The 19,096-nt window shown below is 45.1% G+C and overlaps 1 protein-coding gene across 2 annotated transcripts in view; it reads left to right on the top strand.

Annotated features, from left to right (window-relative positions):
• The first annotated feature begins 1,639 nt into the window (after positions 1–1,639).
• Positions 1,640–19,096, top strand: part of PINX1 (PIN2 (TERF1) interacting telomerase inhibitor 1) — a 74,385-nt gene continuing 56,928 nt past the window's right edge. Inside the window, exons 1-5 of one of the 2 annotated variants that reach the window (XM_065632723.1) lie at positions 1,640–1,681; positions 9,112–9,221; positions 13,534–13,626; positions 14,390–14,468; positions 18,123–18,215. In XM_065632723.1, the coding sequence (XP_065488795.1) occupies positions 1,663–1,681; positions 9,112–9,221; positions 13,534–13,626; positions 14,390–14,468; positions 18,123–18,215 (394 nt within the window). In that variant the 5' untranslated portion in view covers positions 1,640–1,662. The remainder of the gene's footprint in view (positions 1,682–9,111; positions 9,222–13,533; positions 13,627–14,389; positions 14,469–18,122; positions 18,216–19,096) is intronic. The other variant, XM_065632724.1, reaches the window with a different exon arrangement.

The following is a 19,096-nucleotide window of genomic DNA, read 5'->3' as shown; positions in this document are numbered from 1 at the left end:
CTACGTAGCACTTCTCTGAAAGGGATATGGAGGTTGGAGAACAAAATATTACACTCAGATGCAAAACGTAGGCAGAGAGGAGATAGAGGGAGCAGCCTGAAGAACAGCAGCATCACCTGGCATGTTTTGGGTGCTGCACTTCAAATAAAAGAACGAACAACTGAAGAGTGGCTAAAAAAAGCCCAGAAAACATGAATGACCAAGTGCTCAAAAAGTGATCTGCAAGAAAAGACTACTAAATAGTGGTGCTTTGATTCAGCAAGTAAACATCAAGGAGGGGTTGTGTTCAGTCTTCAAATATATAAAATGCGTTGCAGAAAGGAAAAAATATTATTTTTTCCATGTCGGAGGTGGGTAAGACAAGAAGCACCGAGCTGACATGACAGGAAGGGATATCTGGGTTAATCACAAAATCTTTAAAACCCTTGAAAAAGAGAACGAAGATGCAATTTGCCTGAGGAGGCTTCAAGCTGCTGCTGTTAGACATCTCTGAGCAGTTACCAAGGGCTGTCCCGGGACACAATCGTAACACGATCCACCTGCAGGGCTGGTCCAGCTCTGGTGTCCTCAGCACAGGACACACATGGACCTGCTGGAGAGGGGCCAGAGGAGCCCCAGAAATGATCCGAGGCTGGAACAGCTCTGCTGGGAGGACAGGCTGAGAGAGCTGGGGGGTTCAGCTGGAGAAGAGAAGCTCCGGGGAGACCTTAGTGCAGCCTTTGTGTACCTAAAGGGACCTACCAGAAAGCTGGGGAGGGACTTTTTACAAGGGTATATAGTGACAGTGCAGGAAACAATTCTTTTGCAAATACAATAGGCTCAGGCAGGATCTCTCAGCAAAGCGATTTTTTTTTAATACCGATATTGCAACACCAGGTGTTCTACCTAAAGGCAGACACACATAATAGGGCAAAAAGCCCCTGCTTATATCCCCCCAAAATCCCGGCCGCAATTTCCCTCCCCTGTTCCCCACGGGTTGGTACTGCAGGGTTCACAGACCACCCCAGGCCTGCCTCAGTTTACATATTTTATTCCTCTAATTCTAACAATATGCTTCCCCTTATCAATCTATTTAAAATATTGGATTCCTGGTACTTTGGCTACCCTTCCCCCGAAATGAACATGTAAATACAGGTATTGGTATATATTCTGGGAAGAGACCTTGTTTTACATTAAGGATTCATTGTTCAATGTCTCTCAGTCCTTCCCCCTTGCTGGGGTCAGGCGCCAGGTCCTCAGTTATGTAAAAACAACAGCTCTTCGTTAAACGTTCCTTACAACAGGATACGAGATTATGACTTTAAACTGAAAGAGCGGCTTTAGTACCGGCCTTAACACCGGCCTTAGAGGCTCCGAACGGCCCGCGGTAAACCGGGCGCTGCCTATGCTCGATCTCCGACTGCCCTCAAAAGTGCCTGTCCCACATCCGCCGAGAAACGCGCGAGAGTCGCCCGTGTACAACCCAACACGCCTTTTGAGATCTTTAGTAGAATTCCAGCAGTTTTACGCTCTCTATTCCTGCTACGGCGGTGGCTACGCGCCCGTGCTTCAAGGCCTTTTTAAATCAGGCATATATCTGGACGCCTATACTTTGCGCCGTGGAGGCAGCGGCGCGGTTGGCGTTCCCTCGCCGCGCGCCGCGGCGGGAGGGAGGCCCCCAAGATGGCGATGCTGGCGGAGCGTGAGTGCGGGAAGGAGCCACCGGGGGTCCCTGAGAACGGGGGGGATCCGGGGGGCTCGGGGGAAGAACTGTTGTCATGGGGGGCGGCCTGGGCTACCTCAGGCCCTCCGCACCGCCCCCGCTGCCGCTCTGGTCGGCGGCCAGTTGAACATGAGCCGCCAGTGTCCCTGGCAGCCAAGAGGGACCCGCGTCCTGGTGCATCCAGCACAGCACGGCCAGCCGGGCAGGGAGGGGATTGTCCCGCTCCGCTCTGGCCTCACCTGGAGCACTGTGTGCAGGGCTGGGGACGCAGGATAAAAAGGGTATAAAGCTACTGGAGAGTGTCCAGAAGAGGCTATGAAATTGGTGAAGGGTTTGGAGGGGAAGCCACAGGAGGAACGGCTGAAGTCACTGGGTTTGTTCATCCTGGAGAGGAGGAGGCTGAGGGGAGAGCTCATGGTGGCTGCAGGTTCCTCACAAGCGGAGCAGGAGGGGCAGGGCTGAGCTCTTCTCTTTAGTGACCAACGACAGAACCCGAGGGAATGGCAGGAAGATGTGCCGGGGAGGGTCAGGCTGGACATGAGGAAAAGGTTCTTCCCCCAGAGGGTGCTGGACACTGGAACAGGCTCCCCTTGTGGCCCTTGTGGCCAAGAAGGCCAATGGCATCCTGGGGTGTATTAGAAGGGGGGTGGTTAGTGGGTCAAGAGAGGTTCTCCTGCCCCTCTACTCTGCCCTGGTGAGGCCACATCTGGAATATTGTGTCCAGTTCTGGGCTTCTCAGTTTCAGAAGGACAGGGAACTGCTGGAGAGGGTCCAGCACAGAGCCACAAAGATGCTGAAGGGAGTGGAGCATCTCCTGTGTGAGGAAAGGCTGAGGGAGCTGGGGCTCTTGAGCTTGGAGAAGAGGAGACTTGGAGGTGACCTCGTTAATTTTTATAGATATGTAAAGGGTGAGTGTCAGGAGGATGGAACCAGGCTCTTCTCGGTGACAACCAATGACAGGACAAGGGGCAATGGATACAAACTGGAACACAGGAGGTTCCATTTAAATCTGAGAAGAAACTTCTTCACAATAAGAGTGACAGAGCCTGGAACAGGCTGCCCAGGGAGGTTGTGGAGTCTCCTTCTCTGGAGACATTCAAAATCCGCCTGGACGCCTTCCTGTGTAATCTCATCTGGGTGTTCCTGCTCCGGCGGGGGGATTGGACTGGATGATTTTTCGAGGTCCCTTCCAATCCCTGACATTCTGTGATTCCTCAGGGAGGTGTCACGGCCCCAAGACTGACAGTGTTCAAGAAGAGACTGGACAATGTTCTCAGACAAATGGTGTGAACTGTGGGGTTAACGTGTGCAGGGACAGCAGTTGGACTCCATGATCCTGGTGGGTCCCTTCCAACTCAGGACATTCTATGATTCTGTGGGTCCCTGTCAGCTCTGCGGTGCCTGGTTATGGGTTTGCAGGGCTCTGTTGCTTCCCTCTTGGAGGGAGATGTGTTCAAGATGGGCAGAGATGCCTTGCAGATGCCTTTAGGGCCAGTATGTCCTTTCAGTGTCTCTGCAGGGGTGTGTTAGAGGTCAGATGCCTTGAAACTTGGGGGCTGGGGCTGTGCTGAGGAGCCAGGCAGGACTCAGCGGAGTTGTGTGTATGTGAGCGTTGGTCTTTGTATCATACCCAGGGTTAGCATTTCAGCTTAGCTCGTGCTCTTAGAATCACAGAATCGTATTGGTTGGAAAAGACCCTCATGATCATCAAGTCCAACCGTTAACCTCACACTGGCACTAACCCATGTCCCTGAGAACCTCATCTCTGTGTCTGTTCAACTCCTCCAGAGATGGTGACTCCAGCACTGCCCTGGGCAGCCTGTTCCAATGCCCGACAGCCCTTTTCGTGGAGAAATTATTCCTAATATCCAATCTAAACCTCCCCTGGTGCAACTTGAGGCCATTTCCTCTTGTCCTATCGCTTGTTACTTGGGAGAAGGGACCAACACCCTCCATGCTACAACCTCCTTACAGGTAGTTGTAGAGAGTGAGAAGGTCTCCTCTCAGCCTCCTTTTATTCTCTGTAAAGGGATCTTTGGAGATCAGCTAAATTCTGGGTTGGGAAAAGTGAGAGTGGGATGTAAGGGATTTTGGGCAGGTGCTTCAGAAAATCCACTCAACTCATGGGGGAAGGACTGAGGGTAAGAGCATTTGGTTGTCATGTGCCTTTTGTCTAAAGGGGTTGCTGAATGAATAATTTTTGAAGGTTTTATTATATGTGACTTGGTAATTTTGTTTAACCTTTTGCTGATAGTGGAATCAAACTGAGCTTCACCCTTAGCTCTGAGGTGATTGAGGACTTGGGCTCCCCATATTTAAAATAACTGATTAAAACATTGGATGAATATCCTGACTGATAACTGCTGCGTAAAGGTCTTCAGTTCAAGAAACAGAACTCTCTGGAGGCTGGACAAAGTGGGAACTAAAATTTTTTGCTGCCGCCTTTTCCAAGTTAAAGACGCATTTCTATAAAGTAGCCTTTTCTAGTGAATGTAAAACTATATATGAGTAGAAAGACTAAACTTCTAAACTGTAGATTTATGTGTAGAGGACTAATATACTTTTGTCTGAGTGTTGTTAATGTCTTTAGGTGGTTTTGGTAAACTTACTGCTGTCAGAACACCCTTAACATGAGAGCACAAGGTCTAATGAATTTGTTTGCTTGACTGCAGGCAAGATGGACTTAAGCATAATGACTAATTAGAAAACATGTTTTCCAGTGGAAAACAGAGGTGTGAATTGAGGAAAACAAAATTGCATTTGCATATGTAATTTTCTAATTATTTTAGATGTAAATTTTGTTGGTGCCATTTTTTTCGGAATTTTTTAGTTATTTTAATTGGACACTGCTCTTTTCAATAATCATAGAATAGTTTGGGTTGGAAGGGACCTTCCAAGCTCCCCCAGTGCCCCCCCTGCCATGAGCAGGGACATCTGCACCAGCTCAGGTTGCTCAGAGCCCCGTCCAGCCTGGCCTGGGATGTCTCCAGGGATGGTTCAGCCACCACCTCTCTGGCCAACCTGGTCCAGTGTGTTAATGCACCTTCTATATGTAGAAAATTCTAAAATCAGATGCCTTAAAAAATGAAATACTTGCTGAGAGCCCCTTTTGCAGAATTCTATCCCTTTATTCATCCTTCAGCTGCAGTTACAAGTGTGAAGCCGTGTTACACATGTGCCTTTTTGTTTGCAGTTCCAGATCGAGTTCTGATGCTCTTATTCATATTCATCCTAAAAAAGAGTTGGGGGAGTTAATTGGTTTTGCTGCAGCTGTGAAAGCACATACGTGTCAGGGACTTAAAGTAACTTCTCAGCAGACAAGAAGCAGTGAGTGCAAGTTGAAACACAAGAAATTCCATCATGTTTTTTCTGTGAGAGGGGAACAAATCGCTTGGGGAGGGTGTGGAATATCAGCCTGTGGAGATATTCAGACTGGACATGGTCCTGGACAAGCTGCTTAAGCAGGGGGTTGAAGTAAATGACCTCAAGAGATCCTGCCAGCTTTTGCGATGCTGTGAACTAAACTGAGAAAGGACAAGCTCGATCATTCTGTGCTGATATAGTTTGGATTTTAAACAAAAGTATCAATTGCAGAAATGGCCAAACTTTTATTTTTTGTTTATTTGTAAGTCTTTTTAAATTTAAATAAACTTTGGTTAACTGTCTTATTGATGCTTATCAGGAAAAACTGAATGTGTTAACGATGGGTTTCATAGCTCGCATTAAAAATATAATCCATTCTCTGGACAATATATATTTTTTCCTTTAGTTAGAGAAATGTAACCTGTTTATTATTTTTTATGTTCTCACCCTATATGGGCAGACACCAGAGTTGGGGCAGGATCTGATAGGGGACTTCAGAAGTGGTAGTTAAACACATGCTCCAGGCACAGAATTATCCTTGATAAAAGAGTTTAGTACTTGATATTTTTCAAATCACAGGGTATCTGAGTGAAGTATCTAAAGAAATTACATTTTTCTCCACTGGATGGTGCTGCTTGCCCAGGGTTGCATTACCATTTCCAGCATCATTTTCTGAGCAGCCCAGAAGATTGGTGTTAACTTCTGTGCTGAATTTTTTTAGCTGGGATGTAGTATCTTGTTTCTTTTCTTGCTCTTAAGACATGGCTGAACAAACATTTCTGATAAATTGTTGACTAAACAGTCTTTTTTTTGTTGTTTGTTTGGATACAAGAGGTGAATTTATGGTGGTTCTATGTAGCACGAAGTTGTTCCTGGCTTTCTTAAATACTTCTCTAAAGATGTAGGCAAGTTTCTTTATTTTCCTGTGTCTAAGTTACCATATTTGAAAATAAGAGTGTGTTAACCTGACAGAAATCTAAGGATTAATCCCATACTTTTAGTTAAGAAGTTTGAGATACTTGGACTGAAAGTGCTGGGAAAGGGAAGGGCTCTTAAAATTTCAAGCTCGAGAAATCTCTGTATTAGGTGCCCTTGTGTTTTATTACAGGCTCCTCCCGGGCATAAAACATCTTAGGGCTTTTCTATAGAGAGATATTCAGGAAAATTAATAGAAATTAACTTTTAAAGTGTATTAGTTGAACTACATCAAACAACTCAATTTGGAAGTTAATTTAAATTCACACGTTCTGTTGACATGGGTTAAGTCCCCTGTGTAGACAAATCCTTTAATACGTAGAGTGGCTTTACAACTGTAAGAGCTGCACTGAATTGAATTTCTTGGGATTTGCAAAGTCACCACCTGGGGAACTAGTTACAGAGAGCATAACAGAACATGGGCATAATTAAAATGTCGTTATTGTTAGATTTTTGAAAAGGCATTGAACAGTTCATTTTTGGTGACTGAGTGAGGGAAAGTTGATGTTGAGAGATTTCAAACAAAGGGACAAATTAAGAAATACAATTGAAACAGAGGGCTGCTGCTTGGTTGGGCAGCAAAACCTCCATTAAATTTCTGCTTTTTCTTGTCTTTATGGTGTTTGTTTCACTGTCAGCTACGGACAAAAGCTACAGCCAAGGCGTTCCCTGTTTTTATAGGACTTAGCTTTGCTGCCAGCCTGGTAGCTTTTTAATTCATTCCCCCCACAAACCACTGGAAACCCAGGTCCTTAGAGGTTATTTGAGTCTTGAGTGAGGGAAGATGATAAATCACAGAATCCCAGCCTGGTTGGGGTTGAAGGGACCTCTGGAGATCCCCCAGTCCAACCCCCCTGCTCACGCAGGGTCACCAGAGCAGATCACACAGGTCGGTCCAGGCGGGTTTGAATGTCTGCAGAGAAGGAGACTCCACAGCTGCTCTGGGCAGCCTGGGCCAGGCTCTGGCACCTCCCAGCAAAGAAGTTTCTCCTCCTGTTCACATGGACCCTCCTGTGTTTCAGTCTGTGCCCGTTGCCCCTCACCCTGGCGTTGGGCACCACTGAACAGAGTCTGCTCCATCCTCTGACACCCACCCTGAGATACTGATCCCATTGATCAGATCCCTCTCAGCTTCTCTTCTCCAGCTCAACAGCCCCAGCTCTCTCAGTCTCTCCTCATCACAAAGATGCTCCAGACCCCTCAGCATCTTTGTGTCCCTCCACTGGACTCTCTCCAGTAATTCCTTGTCCTTCTTGAACTGGGGAGCCCAGAACTGGACACACAACTGCAGATGGGGCCTCCCCAGGGCAGAGCAGAGCGGGAGGAACAACCTCCCTCCCCCTGCTGCTCACACTCTTCCTCATGCACCCCAGGTCCCATTGGCCTCTTGGCCACAGGGCACATTGTTGGCTCATGGTCACCCTGTTGTCCCCCAGAACTCCCAGGTCCTTCTCTGCAGAGCTGCTTTCCAGCAGCTCAGCCCCAACCTGCACTGGTGCCTGGGGTTGTTCCTCCCCAGGTGCAGGACCCTGCACTTGCCCTTGATGAACTTCATCAGGTTAAAAGCACGTTCATTGTCGCAGATGCCGAGCTCCATGTTTCAAACACCGCAATAAATGAGTGATATGAGCCACCTCAGTAAGGGAGCATCAGGTTTTGTTCTCAGCGGGTCAGCAGTGAACCCTCATTTTCTTGGGCAATTAAAATTACAGTCGACAGGGGCATTTTACCACCTTTTTTTAGCAGCGCAGGCTGGACTTGTAGTAGATGCTTCTCTGAAGGCTGCCTGTTGGAAATAAGTTGTTTTTTTGTAGAGACATGAGCCAAGTGAAGGCTGCGTCGATTCCTCTCGCACCACTCAGTCATTTAACCTACTGTAAAATCTTCTTCATGGACGGTTTGTGGTTTTATGGAATTCTTTATCAGACTTTTTTATGGGACTGCCACGCAGCACTTATTCTGAGCTTTAAAGCTTTGGAAGTATGTTAAAAAAAAAGCCACCATCATGCATTCTGACAGTATTAGTTCTTCTTTAAGAATGAAACGAAACTGGGCAAAAAATAAATCAAACATCCCTGTAATATTCTGTCCCTCTGGCCCAAATCCCAAGTGTTGCATTTGCAGGATGACGATGTTGAAAGTGCCTCAGCGAACTTGGCTTCTCACTGACTTTGTGTGGCCTTGGCTTAACTGGTCCGTTTTGATCCGGCATTTCCCATCGTATTTAATTAAGTTTGTAATCTTCCTGTCTCCCATTCTTTGTCTTGTTTATTTAGGTTGTCTTCCTGTTTAGGTGCACACGTAAAGGGACTGGTTAGCTGTGTTAGCTTTTCTTCCTTGATTTCAATGAAGTTATTCCTGCTGGTAGAGGGACACACACGCACGTGGGCCTGGGGGGACTGTCTTTTTTTTTAATAGTCGGCACAAGACAAAGGAGCCGCGATTCTCCTTTGGATCTCTTAACACCTGCAATAATTTCCGGTTTCAGGTTTCCAAATAAACCACGCTGTGGCGAATCCAAAAGCTGAAATCGCACTGGTTTGTGTTTTGTAATTCAGCTTCACTTAGTCACTTATGTTTGATTTTTTTGACTTGACTTTTGTCATGAAGGCAGGTATTAAAAAACTTTTGCTTTCTGGTTAAAAGGAAGGCTGGCCAGTGGATATTGTCCAGGACTGAGAAAGCCAGCGCTGAGGTCTCATCCCCTATAGATTTCATGTTGAAGCCAGATGTAAAACAAAGTTGGAATAAATATGGAATTTAGGCCTGTACACCTAACTGGTAATCCTTAAAGCCTTCCCTGAATTGCAGCCCATCCTTGGGGATTACACTTCCATAGCAATTTTACTTTGGTATTCATCACATTAATAATTAAAATTTTTGCTGGATTTTTTTTTTTTGCAATGTAAGGTTTAGTAAACTTATACCTCCAGAATGCGTTTGATCTGGCACAGATTCTGCTTGGGTTTTTTTTTTGCAATGAAGAACTTTTATTGAATTGAAAAAAATTCCTAAGAACACTGTGGAAATGTGAACAGAGCCTGTTTGAATTTTTTTCCTTTCTGCTCTAGCCCGCAGAAAACAGAAGTGGTCTGTGGATCCACGAAACAGTGCTTGGAGTAAGGATGAATCTAAATTTGGTCAGAAGATGCTGGAAAAGATGGGCTGGTCCAAAGGAAAGGTATGATCTAATGGAGAGTGTCTAGCTGAAAGGTGGGACACTGCCGGGGGACTCTTGGTCTTAGTGTTTAAAACAGCCATGTTCTTGCTATTTCATTTATTTTCTTAAGTGCACAGAGAATTTGAGCAATTTTAGGTTTCTACAGTTTGTTTAAAAGGTGCTTGTGCCTTGTGTTGCTGATGAGACCAAATTGGAAGGAAGGGCTGACACACCAGAGGCTGTGCTGCCATCCAGAGACCTGGTAAAGTTCAACAAGGACAAGATAAGAGGGTCATCAGGGACAGTCAACATGGCTTCACCAAGGGGAAGTCGTGTTTGGCCAACGTCATAGCCTTTTATGAAGACGTAACAAGGTGGATTGACGATGGCAGAGCAGTGGATGTGGTCTACCTTGACTTCAGCAAAGCATCTGACACCGTCTCCCACAGCATCCTCACGGCAAAACTGAGGAAGTGTGGACTGGATGATCGGGTAGTGAGGTGGACTGCAAACTGACTGAAGGAGAGAAGCCAGAGAGTCGTGGTCAATGGGGCAGAGTCTGGTTGGAGGCCTGTATCTAGTGGAGTGCCTCAAGGGTCAGTTCTGGGACCAATACTGTTCAATATATTCATCAATGACTTGGATGAGGGAATTGAGTGTACTATCAGCAAGTTTGCTGATGACACCAAGCTGGGAGGAGTGGCTGACACGCCAGAGGGCTGTGCTGCCATCCAGCGAGATCTGGAGAGGCTGGAGAGTTGGGCGGAGAAAAATTTAATGAAATATAACAAGGGAAAATGTAGAGTCTTGCATCTGGGCAGGAACAACCCCAGGTTCCAGTATAGGTTGGGGAATGACCTATTAGAGAGCAGTGTAGGGGAAAGGGACCTGGGGGTCCTGGTGGACAGCAGGGTGACCATGAGCCAGCACTGTGCCCTTGTGGCCAAGAAGGCCAATGGCATCCTGGGGTGTATTAGAAGGGGGGTGGTCAGTAGGTCGAGAGAGGTTCTCCTTCCCCTCTACTCTGCCCTGGTGAGACCGCATCTGGAATATTGTGTCCAGTTCTGGGCCCCTCGGTTCAAGAAGGACGGGGAACTGCTGGAGAGAGTCCAGCGCAGGGCCACAAAGATGATGAAGGGAGTGGAGCATCTCCCGTGTGAGGAAAGGCTGAGGGAGCTGGGTCTCTTTAGCTTGGAGAAGAGGAGACTGAGGGGTGACCTCATTAATGTTTATAAATATATAAAGGGTGGGTGTCACGAGGATGGAGCCAGACTCTTCTCGGTGACAACCAACAGTAAGACAAGGGGTAATGGGTTCAAGCTGGAACACAAGAGGTTCCACTTAAATGTGAGAAGAAACTTCTTCTCAGTGAGGGTGACGGAACACTGGAACAGGCTGCCCAGGGAGGTTGTGGATTCTCCTTCTCTGGAGACATTCAAAACCCGCCTGGACGCCTTCCTGTGTAACCTCACCTAAGTGTTCCTGCCCTGGCAGGGGGATTGGACTAGATGATCTTTCAAGGTCCCTTCCAATCCCTAACATTCTGTGATTCTGTGAAGTGCAGGGTCCTGCACCTGGGGAGGAACAACCCCAGGCACCAGTACAGGTTGGGGTTGAGCTGCTGGAAAGCAGCTCTGCAGAGAAGGACCTGGGAGTTCTGGGGGACAACAGGGTGACCATGAGCCAACAATGTGCCCTGTGGCCAAGAGGCCAATGGGACCTGGGGTGCATGAGGAAGAGTGTGAGCAGCAGGGGGAGGGAGGTTGTTCTTCCCCCTCTGCTCTGCCCTGGGGAGGCCCCATCTGCAGTTGTGTGTCCAGTTCTGGGCTCCCCAGTTCAAGAAGGACAAGGAATTACTGGAGGGAGTCCAGCGGAGGGACACAAAGATGCTGAGGGGTCTGGAGCATCTTTGTGATGAGGAGAGACTGAGAGAGCTGGGGCTGTTGAGCTGGAGAAGAGAAGCTGAGAGGGATCTGATCAATGGGATCAGTATCTCAGGGTGGGTGTCAGAGGATGGAGCAGACTGTTCAGTGGTGCCCAACGCCAGGGTGAGGGGAAACGGGCACAGACTGAAACACAGGAGGGTCCATCTGAACATGAGGAGAAACTTCTTTGCTCATAGGTGCCAGAGCCTCGGCCAGGCTGCCCAGAGCGGGTGTGGAGTTTCCTTCTCTGCAGACATTCAAACCCGCCTGGACCGACCTGTGTGATCTGCTCTGGTGACCCTGCGTTAGCAGGTGGGTTGGACTGGATGATCTCCAGAGGTCCTTTCAACCCCAGCCAGGCTGAGATTCTGTGATTCTATGCCTGTCCTGCTTTCTGGTTTTTCTCCCCTCATTTTGATAAGGTAATGTCTCCAAGTAAGACCAGGAGTTGGCACCTTAAATCAGGCAATGTTTAAAGGCTTTAGTTGCCTTTATGCCCTTAGTTCTCTGTCTGGCTTTTGGTACTGTTTAAAGCAACTCCACGACGTGCTTTAATCTTTTACCGGTTTTTAAATGTTAGTTCTGATTTGTTCTTTAAATGGCCAAATGCAGCATTGTGTGAGCTGTATTTCTTCCCAGCTCCAGCCTGTACTTGTGGGGTGAGGTGACTGGTTTCTAGCTCTAAGAATAATCTCTAGGTCAGCGCAGACAGCCGCAGACTACTCAGCTGCCTCTTAAAAGCAGTTTAACTTCCACAAAGGTGCCTCAGCAAAGCCGAGATTTGCACCTGCACAACAGGGTGTTTAATGAAATGAACGTACACAGACAGCCCACTATATTTATTTAATTCTTTTCCTAGGTTTCCTCTCCCAGTCTTTTTTTTAAAGGAATAAAATTAGGATCATTCTCAATTCTGTGAATGCATTGAAACTTAGGAAAATAAACTGATTCTTGGATTTTTTAGTGTAGCCTGCTGTTGCCTCAGTTGACTTACAGTTAGCACATATAAATTTGGCCTTTAACTGCCTCTAATTTAGTGAACAAGCAGTGGTACCAGATTCAAAGGCTGCGGAAGTCAAGGATCTGGCCTTGATTTCGCTAGGCTTTAGACTAGACTTTTGGAATAATGGAGCTTGAGTACTTTTTAAGTAAATTATATACATAGGTGTTTTACGTGTCGAAGATCAAAAGAGATATGTAAACCAGAGTAGAAAAAAATGCTGTTAAATGTTCTGATTGTATTTGGGGCAGCCAGCTTCTCTGTCTGTCATATCCCCGCATCTTCTTCACAATAATTTTCCTACTTGAGCTGCCAGATCTTCCTTTACAACAGTTATAGCTGTATGAGAAGGATTTATGTCTCCATTTTACTACAAACTCGGAGAAATGGAACCTTGGCTTGATCAAATTAATGGGCAACAGCCCATCTGGGCAGTGAAATTAAGCTGCTTACACTCAGTCCTGTTATTAGTTGGATTGGAATTGGGTCACGGCAGGATGTGGAGCCAAGTGTCCTGCTTGCTTCCATACTTCTTGGTTAGCAGAAGTTTGAAGGCAAATTTTCCACCCCACTGACTAAATAAACTCTACTGGATTTGTAACAGCAACAGCCTTTTTCAAATATGCCTCATTGCTTCAAATGTTCAATATGCCCAGGGCTTCTCTCCACCACTCCACCACATTCATATTTATTATATTAATACACTTTGTTACTGGTGACAGATTAGGGAAAAAGTGAGTAAATACCTGGAATAACATTTTAAACCAAATGCCTTGTCTGTTTGTCCCCTGACCATACAATTAAGAAAGATAATACTGGGCCTAAAGATTGCTTCCCAGATTTGGATGATGATGGTTTTTAGAATAGGTGAACCCAACCCAATATCTTCATCAAATTAGGAGTGTGAATGAGATGGAAGAAGTTCTTCATATCCTGCTAGCTCCAGTTTGATCCTCCCCACCACCACCTTCCTTCCCATTTAACTTTGTTCTATGTTGTATATTCTATTACATGTGGCATCTGTCTTATAGCCACCACGCAGCTGCTTTCTCAATGACGGAGGTATTTTTGGTGAGAGGCATGTTCTTCTTGTGTAGTGTCTTGTTTTGAAATTATAAGCACTTTGGACTTGCCTAGGAGTGTCAGGTGGCTTCCTGATTACTCACCCAACTACTTAATGTTGTTGCTATTGTAGTGTTTATAATACTTTGCTGGAGGCCTAAGTAGTAAATTAAAAAAACTTAACATCTCATATGTGCTAATGCCTCTGAATGAATTCAGTTGCAAATAAATAGTAAGTTGTGGTTTCTTGCTGTATTTCATTGCAAACTCTCTTACAGTAAAAGAGCTCTAGTTGCATAGTCACTGCTGTAAAATCCTTACATTTTTACCCTTAAATCCTCATTAGGGTCTTGGGGCTCAGGAACAAGGAAATACAGAACATATCAAGGTTCAGGTGAAAAACAACATGCTGGGGTTAGGAGCAACCATCAATCACGAGGTGAGCACTAGATCCAGGTAAGGCAATGTCTCCCATTTCAGCTGAGGCACAATCTTTGTAGTGGGACGTTAGTGAAATCTGTTGTCACACCTGGTGGCAGCACGTGATCATCTCTGCAGAAACTCTTGACCTGAAGTTTAGTTCTGCTTTGCTGAGTGTTTTAGGAGTAAGTACCTGCTTGGAAGAGTTACAGTGAATTCTGGGAGCAGGCTGTTCAGCGTGAGGTTTTTTTGGTTTGTTTTTGTTTGTTTGTTTGCTTCCAAACAAATTACTGAAATACGTGTTTCCTCCCTGTGTCTTCTACCCAGCTTAGCTTTGTGCTTTCTGTCCTTCTTCCTGACACAGTCACTTTAGTGGCTGGAGTTCAGGTACACAGGCAGAGCAAAATGTGATCCTAAAGGTGCTTGTCTCATAATCAACGTCTTAAATAACTTTGTTGCTGGGAAAAAAAAATCACACTAGTATTTCCTGCCTACTTTTGAAAACATCTTGTGCAGACAGGGAACACGCAGAGCCAGCAGCAGCTCAGTATTGTTTAAGGACTTAGAAACACAACCCTTATCACTTCTACGCTTTGAAGTGACTGTAGCGGGCTGTTGTTAGCGTTGCCACCTGTGGAGCTTCTCAGGATCCCTCCCACCAACGAGGATTGAGTATTTGCAATTAAGTTATTTCTTAGAGTGCAGAGGCTTAGTATCTGTTTTAGCAAAGCTTCTGCTAGCTCTGAAAACTTGCCTTGTATTCATGTGGGTGATGTTTACAGGACAACTGGATTGCTCATCAGGATGACTTCAACCAGCTTCTGGCTGAACTGAACGATTGCCACGGACAGGGTAAAACAGGTAGGTTCATGTTTTTCTCAATCAGATGCTGGAAGCAAGAGTTTCCATTATTTGTTTTAAAAGCCTAGCTGAGGCCCAGTCCTTTGGGCTGCTAATAATCTCCTTGCTGGAGCTGACAACTCCTCCTTCTTCCCCTTCTCCCCCAAAATCAGTAGGAGCTGAAGGATGTGTTGCCATCCATGACCACGATCAGGTTTGTCCACTTGGATGTGTAGATCTTGGTGGGCTGGTTTTGCTCTCAGTCTGTATTAAACGCTTTTTTTGTTGGGGAAAGCAAACATAGAATTTTGAACTCATTTATTTTATCCGGGATCACAACACAAGGGACCTTTTGCTGGGATATACTACAGCAGCGCTTGTTTCTTTTTAAAGCAACCAGAGCCAGCATGAAGGCTCATGACACACTCATTCACCATTGCAATGTGTTTGCCTTCCTTTTACAAATGAACTGTCACACCTGGCTTCCACACTCTGGTGCTTTCTTAAATACCTACTCTTCCTGTCCTCAGAGAGCTGCTGCTTAGCTTTTGACTCAGAGTTACGCATCTGTTTTGAGTGTGGTATAATGTCATTTTTTGTAGCCCTGATGTAGAGCCCACAAGTGGGGAAACTGCACAACTTTCCCAAAAGGGCTATTTATAAAGTCTTTTGATTTCAAAAAGCCTTGTACAGCTTGTAAAAGTGAAGTTATGCTAAACTGGTGGGTGTGAGCTTACAGAAGGAGTTGTGCACATCAAAGGGTTTATCATTTCTCCTTCAGTTAGACTGATATGTCTCTCAAGTTTAAACTGATCGTATATCTAAACAACTCTCTGTGGAGTGTCGTTAAACCAAGGGCCTTATTTGGACACAGCAGCCTGTCTACATGCTGCTGGTGGCAGAATTGCCAGCTGTCTGAATTTAGCAACTGTTCATTCATTTATTTATTCTTAACATCTGAGCACGGAACATTTTCGAGGAGAGGAAGCATAGAAAGAGGAAAATCAGTTAGCGAGAAGGATCAAACTTTGTTTCTAATATTAGTAAACCAGGAGTAAAATTCTGAACCTGATGCAGGTATTTTTTTAATTCCTTGTTACCTAATTTTTTTTTTTGTTTAATTACAAATTTGTTTAATTTGTTTAATTACAAGTTACCCTTGTGCATTGGAGCCCTGGTCATGGTCTGAGGCCACACAGCGCTAGGTGCTGTAGTTGAAGCACTCGAGGTAGAAAAGTGTATCGTAGGGAAATTCCGAAAGTTCCTTTTTACCTTTATAACTCGTGCCCAAGTTCCAACTTGAGCCCTGGGAAGATCAGTTAGGTGGAACTGGTGGGAAAGCTGCAAGCTGGTGAGCAGAGAGCTGAAATAACTTGCCCAAGGACACCGTGAGTCAGCACAGAAATAGGTTCATTGAGCAAGGCTGCTCCTTCCTAAACCTGTGCAGCATTCCCCAGGTCATCTGATGCAAAGTGGCCCCTGAAAACCATGTTTCTCCTTGTTTTAGTTATTTTTCCTTGATCTTTTTAGGAGCTGGGAAAAGAGTTTTCAATCACTGAGGACAAATCTGGGTGTGCATTGGAAACTCCCAGTCAAAATCGCATTTGGTGATTTTGCAGACTGCAAGCATTGCTCTGAAACTTGTTTTTTTGGCAATTGTTTAAGCTGGCAAAACTCATCCAGATAACTCTGCCTGCAGCTGCGCTACAGGATCAAGTGTTACATTATTGGCCACCATCCAGTTCCAAATTGCATTAAAAGTCAGCTGAAAAACTTCATTGTTCTTAAATAACTGGTGTCATTGCCAGAGTTGGATTGCAATTAGAGATTGGAAAGGAAGGGCCCTATGGTGGTTAGTATGCCAACATTCAAATATCCTTCAAGTGCATGGTTTTAGCTTTCTTTTATTCATTTTTTTTTTCTAGCTGAGCACCTAGTGAGAAGTTTTGCTAGGACACTAAGTGATGATGAAGGTGTCCCTTTCCTGTTCGTAAAATGGGGCAACGACATGTGGGCTGTGTCTGTAACGTGCTTTAGAATATTCATCTATATCAGGTTTGCTGTAGAAATGACGCGTGGCTTTATTGCTACAACTAAATTGCTTTAAAAAGCACATTAATATTCCAGCAGTGCTTGCTCAGTTTGTCAGGGGATTTACCAGTCACCAGAGGACACAGGGATGTACTCGCCTGTTCATTGCGAGTGCCAGCACGTCTCAGTAGTGAAATTCCCCCTCGAAGGCACAAGGCGGAGCTGCTGCCCCTTTCACTGTAAGAATAAAGCAGAGGAGGAAACCCTGTGGAAATCCTTTGCTGTATAATGTTCCTTTCGGTACAAGTGGACTGGAGAGCACTCAAAAGTGCCTCAGCTCTGCTCAAGATGTTTTAGTTGTGGTGCTTCCTTTCCCCATAGACCCTTTTTACTAAGAATTTTCGATTTGATTGCAAACTCTGTTTAAAACTGAGTTTGTTAGTCCTTCCTCTTCTCTTTAGGACTTAGTGTGTAAATAGAAGAGTAGATCTTAAGCTGCTTTCTGGTCGTCCGCTGTCCCGCTCCAGGCTGCGGATTTCACGTTTAGGTCAATGGCTCTATTGCCAGGTGTCACTACCTATCAATTCCAGCGTCAGAAAAACCTTGGTCTGCAGAGCTTTCAGGGGTGGGATCATATGAAAAAGGTGACTCAGCTTGGGCTCGGGCTATGGGTTGATTTCCCTACCCATCCCAGTTGCTACTGGGAAGAAAAAAAAGAAAAAAATCTCACCAGAGTAGCATTTTCTAGACTGACAGAACAGAGAATCTGTGGTGCCTATTTCTTTTCAGGATAGGACTAATAAAGTAGTTATTAACCAGACAGCAGGCTTCCTCCTTCTGAGAATTTATTTTAAATTAGCAGGCTCTGTGGGTGCAAAGAGTCTGTACCAGTAAAATAACCTGCCACAGCACAAGAACTTGATATCTCTCCTGTTAAATACACTAATCCTTCACATGGTTTTGACCTGCGCGAGCGAACATCCTTCCAAACAACTCCTGAGTGAACCTGGGACTCGGCCAAGCCCAGAGATCATTCCCAGCGGACAGTTTAGATGCAGCCCCTCTTCTGGAATGAAGGAAAATTAAATAGTATGGGTGTAGCGATCTGTCCTAGCTGGCCTCAGGGACAGAAAAGCTCTGCCACTGTTTAATTTCCGTACACAGATGTATCAGGCTATGTCCAGGTAGAGGCACTTCGTGTAGTATTAAAAGTGGAAAGCCTCTCAGTGTGATATTTTCTTTCTACCCAGTCAGGTTCAGTATTTTATTTTGTGCTAGCTCTTAAATCTTTCTCAGACTCTGACACTGGACATATTTTGTAACAAACGGCACAATAAACCCAGGCCTATTATTCTTTTCTTACTGTAGAAATGGTGCTAAATTAGACTTTGCCTTTGACCTGGAGTATCTGTATCTGCCTTTTCGAATTACATTATATTGGAAATCGGAAAGGAAGGGGATGTGGCAAAAAAAAATCGAGCAGTAACATGTCTCGGACAAAATTTACCATGTTTTCTTCAGTAATATATTGTGGTAAGTTGTTGAGACTTGGTCTTGAGCAAGAAAGTTAAATACACTGATGTTTGATTTTGGTGGTTAGAGTGCCCTCTACTAGGGTTGGAACCTGTTCTGGTTTGTTTTTAGAGTCCCCAGTGAATAATCAGAAGACGACCTTCAGTCTCGAAGAAAAATCCAAATCTTCCAAGAAACGTGTCCATTATATGAAGTTTGCGAAAGGTAAGAGGAGTTTCGTTGTTTCATAAGCTCTGGCCAAGATTAGGGGAAAAAAAAAAAGTGTCAAGGTGATCCGTTGCCTTCTGGGGTCTAAATTTGGCAAGTAAAATCTGGGTTTAGAAATACCCCCCGCAGCAGCTTACTTAAAGCTATAATACACTGTTCCTCTTTATTTTGGACAATTTTGAATGGGTTTAGGCTGATATCGTTGAATCAAATGGTTTTATCAGCTGAATAAAGGCCCAGGGAATATTCTGAGTGATCTGTGCGTGGCCGGGGTTCAGAGGGGGAGGCAAAGGTGATGCCAGAGTTACTTGGGTATCTGCACCGCGCTATCCTCCGCAATCTCCAATAACCCCTGCTAAGAGATCATGTGGATAAGACCAGATTAAACCTGAATGCAGGAAGAGGAAAGCCCTCTTACATCTATCAGATGCTTTATTGGATAAATTAGGGCAGCGGTTGGTGGCCGGAAAAACTATATCAAGAACTCACGGAGTTTAGTAATTTCTTTCTTTCTTGGAGTGATGACATTTCAGCTCTCCGTGGTTTTGGCACTTGACCATTATTTGATCCCTTGCTCTTATTTCTCTGCTGGATGTGTTTCCCTTTCACACACCCGTGTACACATGATGTGCATATATATGCGTTTTAGTGTATGGATAGGATTGGTTTCCTCTAATTGCTAATTTATTGTACTTAAAGGTCCATTTAATGTCCTCTGATAACAAATACCGCTGCTAAACCAGAAGTAACTGATGTCTGAATAAAGGCCAAATTCTGATATTGGGGTTTGGGTTTTTTTTTTTATTAAATAATTCAGCCTAGAAGTCAAATGTGTTAACGTGACCCTGCCGCTTTACGACATTAAACAATTAATTTGG

The sequence above is a fragment of the Caloenas nicobarica genome, chromosome 3, assembly GCF_036013445.1.
Source record: "Caloenas nicobarica isolate bCalNic1 chromosome 3, bCalNic1.hap1, whole genome shotgun sequence".
NCBI classification, from domain to species: domain Eukaryota; kingdom Metazoa; phylum Chordata; class Aves; order Columbiformes; family Columbidae; genus Caloenas; species Caloenas nicobarica.
The sequence above is the reverse complement of the archived record's forward strand: the minus strand, read 5'-3'. Positions and strand labels throughout refer to the sequence as shown.